Genomic DNA, 12,032 nt, shown 5'->3' with positions numbered 1-12,032 from the left:
GACAATAATGGTTTCTCTCATACACATGGAATTAGCTCTGTATAGAAGAATGTGTTCATATGTATCAATGACTATCTTGTTTTTTTAAAAAAAATATCTTCAAATAACTCAAGGTTGATACTTTTTTAAAAAATTTTCCCCCTTAATTCATACATAATTATACATCAGCAACTGGGATAAAAATAAAATTTATTTTAACTCTGGCATTTTTGGCAATACATTTCTTAATAGAGTAGTTAGATTTGGTCTGTACCTATTGTTTAACATCTAGCAATTTTAAATATTTCTGTATTTGCAATGCTCATTGTCCATCAGAAATCAATGGAAGAGGAAAAGAAAGAACATGTTGAAAAAACTGGGGACTTACTGAAATGGGTTACAGAAATCACCAGGAGCCTCAGCAAAGACCGTGGAGAAAGGGCTGAAAAAACAGATTTTCTTAAGAAGCAGGTATTAAAACATTGCTTCAGTGTATATAATAAACAGTTGCATGGACCTGTAATGTTTGATTTTTGAATATCTGGTTCTAAGGAGTCAACTGTGGCTCATGCACATTATTTCATTTCTTCATACCAACAAGCTGAAGGGTTTCAGACAAGATTATTTGTATGCCGTATATCAGTCCCAATAACACACTCCTTTGGCTTATATTCAACTATACTAGTATATAAATCTATACTAGATTTATTTATTTATTTATTTATTTATTTATTTATTTATTTATTTATTTATTTATTTATTTATTTATTTATTTATTTATTTATTTATTTATTTATTTAGATTTATATACCGCCCTTTCCCGAAGGACTCAGGGCGATTTACAGGATATTTAAAAGAAAATCAATACAAAAGTTAAAACAAATTAAAAAAGATTAAATGAAACCCTGAGAAAAAATAAAAACCCAGTTAAAATTAAAAATTAAAAAATTCTCAGCCTGGGCCAGAGAGCTCGAAGAGCCAGGTCTTCAGGTCCCGGCGGAATGAACGGAGATCGGGGGCAGTCCTAATAATAAATCACTTTTCTCAAAAGAATAAACTTGTAATGGTTCCGTAAGGTAATGAACGTTTAGAGAATGTTTTCCTTACTTTCTACTTACCACTTGTGGATGTATGAGTTTGGATATGGGCCATGAAGGCGCCTGCTCAATTCCGACTGGTATGTGGCAAGAGGCTGTGCTTAAAAAACAACAAGTAGAAACTACCTGGCATTGGGTACAGGGGGTTATGACTGCTAAAATAACTCATTTCTCCAGAATGTCAGGGCCAACCCTGTCGATCTAGTTGGGAAGGTGGTTTTTTTTTCTTTAAAAAAAAAGACTGGTGAATTTTTGGGTGTCTATGTGGTCACACAAGCACCACCCCAAGTAGGGTCTGTTGGTCATGAATCATGGGTTGCCACTCGTAGTAAAGAACAGTATATTTGATAGTACATGCAATCCATGGTATTTTCATAGGGCCAATAAAATGATAGGAAGCACATATCTAATATTACTGATTTCTGTTGCATAACCTCAGAAGAGTCAACCTTCATATTTAGCAGAGTGAACCCAGCATCTTCTGATTTATTCAGCAACATCTGGGTAAACAAATCATAGTATAGTATGTTGTGTGAAGTTGGCTAAAATCCCTTCCAGTTAAATTTATACTAAATTAAAATGTCCTCCTTTTGTTAAAATTTAAAATGTTTACCTATACATAAATGGAACATATTAATTCCACGTTTCCCCCAGAAAATAGTTCTCAATCAAGGAAGCATTATAGATACATTTTTTTTACTAGATACACTTGCAGATTTTTGCATGAGTAGACTTAACTAGTTTCTATCCATTCAGTGAATATTGCTGTAACAGAGGCATATTTTATAGATTTGGATTCAAATAGAATCTTATCAGTTATAGTCAGAAGAGACTAAGCCTGATATTTTTCTTTTGAGAAATCCAAAACAGTATACTGTACCTGTGTCATCATGGATCTTCATTCTAATTAAAGAGATGATTGTTTTGTGTGGCTACTTCCCCTGCTGATTTCTCCCTTCAGAATATATTGAATCGATATTATGATAGCAAGGGATATTCATCGTGCTCCATACAGCAGACTCTTCAATGCAGACCTGACAGAATTAACCACCAGGAGAACATTTTTATATTCATACTCATACCTTAATTTCAAAAAATGGTTCAGTACTTGAGAGCATTCAGGGAAACAAAAGAAAAGAAAGTAGCTTTTACAAAACATGGCTTGTGGGAATAGCTCTTCCCCATTGTCACTATGGGCAATCCAAAGAGTCTTATTTTAATGCCTTTATTAGCTCATCTGGATCATTCGGACAGTCACTTTTTAGAAGCTAGAAAGGTGTAACTAATGAACAAGGACATCCCTTTGTTCTTCTGCCCCTTCTTTCAGATGGACTCAGATTTCTAAAGTAAATGCTGTGATGTACAGGGATAAGGATAGTACAAATCTAATCTCCTGACAGAACGTCATCTACGAAGAAACACTTTCAGTAGTAATAAGGATTGTGGATGGCTGTGGGCTGTTTTACCCTGTATTTGACGTTATTAGGTCTTTTGGTAGAGCTGTTAGGCTATGTAAGAAAAATATTTGGAACCACAGCAAGTATTCCTTCAGTATATATTTTTATGACTGCTGTAGGCACCTAATGGATAGTGTCCATCCACAATGAATAAAATACTCCACTTAGTGCTCAGAGCAATTTGGCAATTACTGTAATCATTTTAAATTAATTTGAACCCTCGAAAAACTTACGAACTGCATAAGCTTTCAACTGCACCTCATCTAATGTTTTGCTTCTGTCAGTTATATTAGACAAAAGCAAATTAAAGATAAAAAGACTTGAGAGTATCAAATAAAAATCCAGTCGTTCAGAACTACAAGTTCTTCTATCTCATGTTAATGTTCTTCTTTTCTTTCATTCGTTTTCAAGCTATCAGTGATATGTCCAAGGTAGGCTCATAGTAGCAATGAAGTGAAAATTCCAGCAGGAAAGGATATGTGAACCCCAAATGGAAAGTTGCAGATTGTTCTTCAAAAAGAGTTTCTGCTAACATGTCAGAGGCCTGAAGGGGTTTGATGATTACATCTTCTTTGACTTGGCTCCAGTCCATCTTGGGGCAAGATTTGTTGCTGTTCAATTTTTGTTTGTAACTAAGAAGAACTGATGATTGTTATAATTTAGAACCCTTGACTTAAAATCAGTCATAAATAAAATATCAGAATCCTAATTTGCCATAATAATGCCAGCACCCCACCTCTCCCAAACAGGTAAACAAAAATCCAGCCCAGTAATGCATTATATTCCTCCAGTTAATGTAAACAACCAAAACTAGAAATAAGCTTTTGATATGCATAATTAAGTTCTAAGTTCTCTTGAGAGGTTTATTTGTGTGTGTGTGTGTGTGTGTGTGTGTGTGTGTGTGTGTGTGTGTGTTTATGCATACACACAGCATGATCTAGCTTGTTGAAAAGTGAGAAATTAAGGACAAAGCAGGCATGGCAATATATAGTGTATTATCAAAATGCCAATATGCTCCAAATGCATATCTTTTTATACTTAATCTATTGCTTAAAGTACATTTTAAATCTATTATTAGATCATTGTGGATGTTTGAATGCACTTTCTTATTTTTCAGATTTCTTCTGATGAATTATCATCCAAGAAAGAACAGCTATCAGAGGCTTTGCAAGGAACACAAATATTTTTAGCCAAACATGGTGACAAGTATGTAAAATGTGATCATCTTATTTTGAAATTTAATGATGGTATTTCAACCTTTGTAACAGCATGTAGTCTTTTGATATGTCAAATCATGTATAGTTTCTGAAACTTAAGAAAAGGGATCTGAATTAATTTTAGAAGGAACTTTTTTCTGACCCAAAGGTGCTTTTCCAAAAAGCATCTGGATTTTCTTGGTTGTTTTTTTTTTGAAAACGTTTCACTTCTTATCCAAGAAGCTCCTTCAGGACCTGGATGATTGAGAATATTCATAGACACTTCGATTTTCCTCTTGCTGATACCTGTTTAATATTAAAAGGGAAGCAAGATGTTGGTTCTAATGACTATGATGTAATTGTATAGCTTGTCTACTTTTTGGCAACCCTCCTGTTGTATCAAATTCCCCTGATCCTAATTACATTACACCCACAAATTGTGATCTTATTAGCATTTCTTAGACTTGATCTTCAATCTGTTCAAATCTTAGAATAATGGGAATTATAATTTACTACGTGGTACATCGGTCTTTCTGTCAAATACAATTTCCATTGAATCCAGCTTCAGTCATTCTCAACTTTCCTTGAAGAAGCGGGAAGATTTTCTCTTCATCATATTGAAAGCTGTCAGCTGGCTTTAATGACAATTTTTTAAAGTTAGATTTATGCATTCTGTTCTGTATCATCTTTTGGAAATGATTCTAAATATATAATTAGAAAGTGGCTGTGTCATGGCTATGGCTATTTGTACCTGCTTAGGAAGAAGAATGAAATATTTTCCAAACTAGTTAAATGGTTTTTAGGTGAAGCATTGCTATGGAAGTGCATGAATAATCACTCAGTCCCCAAATACCAAGTTTGCAGTCTTCAGCATGATATTCACTACTTTTTGGTTTTGTAAATAATATTTCAGGCTTAGATTATCCATGAAATTTTGCATTTCACCTGTGAAAGCACTGCATAGTAGAAAATGTAGTTTGTACATTTAATGCAAAGTCTCATCTAGGAAAAAAGGTTACAAATGAAGTGAATAATCCAGATCAAATTATTCACCATGATTTTCGTAGCCACAGACTAGACAATTTCATATGCAGCTGTATTATTTCTAAATTTATTTTTGAACCCTGTAATTATTTCTTCTGTGAGGATTTATTTATTGACGTAAAGTGGTATTAGTTCTTGCTGTAATGAAAACTATGTAGCAGTACTAATGTGTTAAAACAGGCTAACATGTAGTCTAAAGTCTTCTAAATAGCTGCTTTTAAAAAAAAAGAATATCTAAATAGAATTTGTTCTGGTTGATGAATAGTTTTGTTCCGTTACTTATGGAAAGAGGAATGTTGTAGTGAACTACCCTAGTGCTCAGGTTGCTGGTAGGCCAAGATTTATCAGAATCATGGCTTTTTATTCTATGTTACTGCAGCCTATTTCTGAAAATCACATCTGTATCTATGATTTGTTTCATAGAATGACAAATGAGGAGAAAAATGAAATGGAAAATCATATAAAGTCCTTGCAAGAGTGTTCCAAACTCTTATCCAATGAAGGTTTGATACAGTTGGAGGAGGAAAGAAATGTAGATGAAAAAATGGATGCAAAGGTAGCCTAAAACCTATATAATATTACTGATGACCATGTATGGTCTAATTTTTACTTATTGCATGGATATAGAACTCTTTAATACTGTTTTTTTTTAAAAAAAATCCTGAATTGCTATATGCATCAGACAAAACAAGGACTAAATGAGAGTTTTCAGAATTTTTGTGTAATAAGAATTATAACTGAATGTATAGGAAAAATATAGTCATGCATATATGATTAAAACTTTAAATCTGTGTCTTGCATGGTACTAAGAATTAAAAAAAAATCATACATCACTTACCTTTCTTTTTAAAACCCATCTTTTACAAATTCTGCGTGTCAGAATTCTGACACCCTACAAAAATTTGATAGATTATACTTCGTGCTTTGTATATTTATTTCAAAAGTTGATTAAAAAATTTCAGCTGGTTACATGCTTTTGAAAGGGCATTCTCACTAACTGTGAGATACTACCTTAATAATACCTATCATGATCTATAAAAAGTATTACAAAATGTCAGTTAATATATAAAATATATACATATATTTAATGTGGGAAAAATTATTTTTCACATGTGTATTAAATGTTTCTAATTGATGGTTTTCGATGCAAACCAGTTGCAATGCATTTAGGTGGTTACAGTGGTGTTGACATAAAAGTGCTGTATGCTGTAAACATGAGTAGCATGACTATTGGTATCACTATTTTCTGAATATCTTTAACTTCTCACCAACCACATAGATGGCATGACAGTTTGTCTTCCAGGAACGTGTCTTTTTCACTCACTATATGATCATTGGCTCTTTTATTCCACTAACCTTGTTGATGTGTGCAGAACATAGACTTTTGGTGCATGCCGTGTCTCAATCTTGTATCACACCATGTGCAGTTGAATCACTGACATAGATCATTTCTGCATTGACTTGCTAACATTCACGGTCTTGCTCCAAGTCTGGTAAGTAAATGACTTATTGCCTTCTACAGATAAGTATTTAAATTCAGAGATTTCCTGTTTAAATATTTATTGGATATTGAAAAAATGTATTTTTTATGTTCTTAGGTGGACAGAGTCATAGCTGGCATCATTGATCAGACGACTGGAGATATGTATTCAGTCTTCCAGGCAATTTATAAAGGCCTTATTGACTACGACACTGGAATCCAATTACTTCAGAGGCAGATTATTTTGTCTGGTTTAATGTCACCTACCTTAGGAAAGAATTTTGATCTTGAACAAGCAAAGACCCTTAAACTTGTTGATGAACAAGTTGCATTGGAACTACAAGGTTTGCAGAACGCCAAGAAGATTATTTCGCAATTGAGTGCAGCCTCAATCCCAGTTGTGACTGCTTTGGAGCAAGGAATCATTTCAGAATCTCTGGCTGTTAAAATTCTTGAAATCCAGCTTTCTGGAGGATATCTAAAGATGGCAGGCACAGAAGAACCACTAACTTTGCACAAAGCTTTCCAAAAGAACCTGATTTCTGGAGCGCTATATGCTATGCTTCTAGAAAGCCAGGACGCATCTAGAGACCTCATTGACCCCAGTACTGCAGAAAAGTTATCCTTTGAGGAATTGCTTGAAAGAACAGTAGCACACAAAGAAACAGGCTTAAGGTTTTTACCAGTGGCTCTTCAAGAAAGAGGCAAAATAACGTTGACAAGTGGAAGGAAAATAACTGTTATGAGGGCAGCTCATGAAGGACTCATAGAGAAGGAGACTATGTTCAGGCTGTTAGATGCTCAGCTACTCTCTGGAGGTATAATTAATCCCAATTCAGGTCACAGGATGACTGTTGAAGAAGCAATTAGAGAAGGAGTTATAGATCAAGGTACTGCCTGTGCCCTTTTGACTCGTCAAGTTCAGACAGGTGGAATCCTATCACCAAACTCCCCGAAACGTTTGACTATAGATGAAGCTGTGCAGTGCAACCTGATCTCTTCCACTTGTGCCTTGCTGGTATTAGAGGCACAGCAAGGTTTTATAGGACTCATTTGGCCACATAGTGGTGAAATATTCCCTGTGTCTATATCTTTGCATCAAGGCATGATTTCTAATGAACTGGCCTGCAAAATTCTAGATGGGAGGCAAAAAATAGCTGCGCTATATATTCCAGAAACTTCAGAAGTAATCAGCCTAAGTAATGCAGCCCAGCAAGGAATTATAGATAGTAACCTTTTATCCATTTTGAGTAATATTACCCTTCCTGATGAATTGCTGAATGTGGATAATGTGCCATTCCCTTTGAAAAGAGCTGTAAGATGTCTCTCATTTTGTGAATTCCATCCATCTACACAGAGCGATCAAAGAAAGGACACTGAGCATCTGAACACTGGCAAACCCATAAGTCACCACTCGCAACAGAATCAAAAGCTATTCATGTCTTACCTAATGATAAACAGTTATATGGATGCAAATACAGGGCAGAGGCTTTTGTTGCATTGTGGTGACTTAAATGAAGCTGTCAGTTTGTTAATGGGTGACAAGAACTCTGAATGCATTACAGTTGGAACTGAAGATCAGTTTTTTGAATCTTCTGCAAATAGGGAAGGTCCACTTCTTGAGCAACTGCCTAAAAATGTATTACTTAGCTTTGTTACTGGCAGTGCCTTAGGTCAAGACACAAGTATCCAAAGTACGCTTAATAACAATAACAAGGAGAAATTTCAAGAAGCTCGCCAGAAATTAGTTAACCAATCATGTGCTAAAACTGATGAGGCAAAACAATCCCTTGATAAGCATTTGCTAGAAAATCATCTTTTAAGCAGAAATGAAGTTGGTATTTGCATGATAAACAGGGAAAATGAGAGTGGCAATGAAAATCTTTTAGGTAAACTAGATAATGTTTTAGATGTAAATAATCCTTCAGCATTTACTAATGAAAGAGAAGTACCAAACAGCACCTGGGAATGTCTACCTCATGTTCTGCTGGATAATGAAGAAACTATATTAATAAAAGATGCAGAAAAGGTTAATTTCCAGGAGAGTTTACTTGCCACTCCGAAAACTGGACATAAATCTTTAAAAAATCTTACTCAGAAAGAATTAGGGGCTTGTAATGAAGAAGGGATATTACAGTCAGATGCTAACATCATTGCTGCATCTCATAGTCATATTAATAGTTACGGAGTATCTCCTTTGGAACTTAGAGAGCGTACTCCTGATAACCTATTAGATACCAGTAGTTGTATGACTGGCCATTGGACATCTGTGAAGGAAAATACTTTTTCTAAGGATGATCCACCTCTGAAAGACAACATCACCTTGATAAATCAGGAACAGATTACAACTGAAAGAAATGAATCTCTAGAGAACAATATTAATATCAAAGACAAACCTGTAAATGAGAGTAGCATAGATAATAGAACTTTGCATGATTGTTGTACTAAATCTTCCAGAGTTCCGCCATCGGAATGTGACATTACATCCTTTGACCCCTTTCAGACAGATCATATTATCACTCATATTGGCCTTCCAGTGGAAGGGAATATTGGTACAACTTTGGCAGGAATCAGTTCTGGATTTCTTGATTGGTCACCTATCAGTAGAGATAACCAGCTTAGATTACTTAATGAGCCATCCATGAATGATAATAGGTTACTTCTAGAAGGCAGCAATAGTAAGCCTTGTGAAACATGGGATGAAAGAAAATGTATCACTCCACATTTGGAAAATAGTAACAAATACAGAGATAGTCAAGGCCTTTGTGAAATAGCTCAGCATAAAGAAGGCAGCATGCATAATTATGATGATGATGACATTGTTGATAATATGGGCAAAGTTGATAAGGATAGGTCCTCTACAGATAAGGGAACTATTATTCCAGAAGGCAGTGACAATGTACTATGTATTGTTGTAGATAAGCCAACAGAAGAAGCATCAAAATACCTTCTGCATAATAAAGAGGAGAGTTTTCTAGGCTTCGGTCATTTGGGTAATGATGATACACTTGAGACTGTGACTAAGAAGCCATTCAGCGGAGCCCCTGTTCAAGAAGAGAAGGGAGAAGGGACTGGAAGTGTAGACAAGGGATGGAGGGAAAAAGAAAGAGATGAGGTTTTCACTTCCCTGAGAAAATTGGATGAAGCTGAATTAAAAAGAGATAGGCAAGAGCACAGTAGTACTGGAGAAGAAAATTATTCTGATGAAACCGGGCAAGAAAGCATTTCTGCAGATAATAACTTAGGTAATAAGGATAATGAAAGTGAAGATGACTTTGATAGTTATGATTATGTAGATTTTGATTATTATACACCTGATGAGACCGATCATGAAAATGAGGAAGTGATGGAAATGGACTACTCGCAGTGTCAGGGTATAAGCGCTGGCAGCCAGTGTTCAGGAGACGAGAGAGAGAAGTTTCAACAGAAGACAGAAGACAACATTACTTGTCATGACTACAACTTGCAAGTAGAGTTGAGAAATGGCTCACCGTGTTTTAAAAGAAACATTGTTGATGACTGTCAAAATATAACGAATGATAAAAGTAAAGAGGAAAGACAGAAAGATGCTGAAAAGGTTTCGGCAGAGAATGCCCCTGGAACAAAAGATGCTCAGGCTGACCCAGACGTCGTTCTTCAAAACACCTCGCCCTCTGAGCACAAAAAGGCTATCGGGGATGATGTAAAAGCAATGTCATTTCTGAGTTGTAACAAAAATCATGGAGTAAATGATGGACAATTAACACAAGATATCATGGGTGTTGTAAAACAGAATAAAAATGGAGTATGCCTTCTGCGGGGAGAGAGTATCCTGGAATCAGATGGAAGCTTGACAAAGAATTGTCCATTGGGTGTTAAAAACACTTCCGAAACTATTCCCTCATGTCAGGAGAAAGGAAGTCTTGATCAGTTTTCAAATGAAGCTAAATCCCATCTACAACCTAGTTGCTTTGCCACAGATGTAACTATTGACCGTGATGAGATAGTTGAAGTGGTTGACCTTTCTACTTACTTAAAGCAGTGTGCACAAAATATCAAGACCAAGGATATCCTACCCCTGAAACAAAGAGTTTCATCTGACGTCATGGAACTTGAAAGAGGCAACAAAGGGAATGGAATGGAAGCTGTAAAAACCCAAACAAAACAGTATTCCGAAGAACCGAATTTCCAGATTCTGACGTCGGGTATACCAGATCCTATCCAAATGAATGACACCAAAGGAAGAGAAGGACATTCCAAATTGTATCATGAAAAACTCCAGCCTGAGTGCTTTGATATTATGGAAGATAAAACTGCTGAAGAAGTAATTAACAAGGTTGGAATGGGTTGTAAGGAATGTTTGCAAACAGTCGGCCCCTTTTTTGATACTTTAGGCACGATGGGTAACAGCTGGCCTAGTACAAAACAGAATATGCATGAAATACTTGTTAATCACAGTACTGAAAGAAATGATGAGGTAGAGGACGTTCAAGATAACAATTCTACTTTCTTACAAAAAGCGACCAAGAAAAATGTGCAATTATCACAAAAAGGAACAAATCTATCTGATTTTCCTCTAATAGAGGATCAGAGCATACTCTTGTCTAATGTGCCTGCTACATTGCATGAAACCTTACCAAATATACTTAAAAGCAGAATAGAAGATTTCTGCATTCACTACCAACAGGAAGATAACTCTTTAAGTTATACTGGCACAAGAGCTTTAATGCAAAATGTATTTAAAACAGTTGATCATATGCATCAGGGACGGTCGAATCAGTCTGATAACAAAGATGAAAACTGTGTCGCTGAAACAGCCATTCTGGTCAATCCATTTTGCATTAGTGCAAATGAATACAATCCTCTCCCAGATGTTTGGCTTGATAATAGCAGTCCTGATCTCCTCCTTGATATACTGAAGCAAGATAATTCTAATCATAAAAATAATGACAAACATGGAGTCATCAGCGACAAAGACCAGACTGAAAAGAATCAGGTGAAAATAGTTTCTCAGCTTGACCATTTATTTTCAAACCCAGATGGAGCTAAAGAGGCATCAGAATCAAAATCAATTGCCTGCTCAAAGAATCCAGCTCCGAGCAGTAACACCCTTGTTTTGGAAACAAATCGGTCTAAGGAAAAATACCATTCAGGACAATACTTTCACGATCATGCCTTGGAAATGAGGGAATCTTTTCCAGGATCTGTGGCAACGAGCATGGTAAATAGCAACTTTTACATTGTTGTGTTTATGTTTTGTTTCTTTGAGTGGCTGTACCAGTCTGACAGCCGCGGACAGGAAAGTATTACAGAGGGTGGTGAGCACAGCACAAGACATTGTGGGCTGTTCCCTGACACCACTGGATGACATCGCCAGGGCTTTGTTGCCTTGGAAGAGTGAGGAAGATTCTCAGGGATGACTCACACCCTGGACGGTATCTCTTTACTCTCCTACCATCTGGTAGGAGATATAGGAATATAGCCAGCCGTACCAACAGGCTGAAAAATAGCTTTTATCCGTGGGCTGTTAGGCTTTTAAATGGGACATAATCTCTGTGAATTTATGCAGAATTGACTTGGGAGGCCGGTGTGTGGTGTAGTTGGTTCACATGGTGTGGTAGGATGGAGGGTTTGTTGTCACTGTGTGTTGGGGGGGTGAGAGCACGGGGGGAGGCTCAGCTAATCTCAATGTACACATGTTGTACTTTGACAATAAAGGTTTATTTATTATTATTTATTATTTATTTATTATTATTTATTATTTCATCAAACATGTCTAAACGGTAGGGAAATTGCTTTA

The 12,032-nt window shown here is 36.0% G+C and overlaps 1 protein-coding gene across 1 annotated transcript in view; it reads left to right on the top strand.

Moving 5' to 3' along the window:
- Window positions 1-12,032, top strand: part of DST (dystonin) — a 315,143-nt gene that overhangs the window by 162,189 nt on the left and 140,922 nt on the right. Inside the window, exons 33-35 of the mRNA XM_081346025.1 lie at window positions 316-450; window positions 3,651-3,739; window positions 5,197-5,329. Coding sequence (XP_081202151.1) covers window positions 316-450; window positions 3,651-3,739; window positions 5,197-5,329 — 357 coding nt within the window. The remainder of the gene's footprint in view (window positions 1-315; window positions 451-3,650; window positions 3,740-5,196; window positions 5,330-12,032) is intronic.

This window comes from Vipera berus (assembly GCF_964194415.1).
Source record: "Vipera berus genome assembly, chromosome: 1".
In the NCBI taxonomy this organism is placed as follows: domain Eukaryota; kingdom Metazoa; phylum Chordata; class Lepidosauria; order Squamata; family Viperidae; genus Vipera; species Vipera berus.
This window is presented reverse-complemented; position numbering and strand designations above follow the sequence as displayed.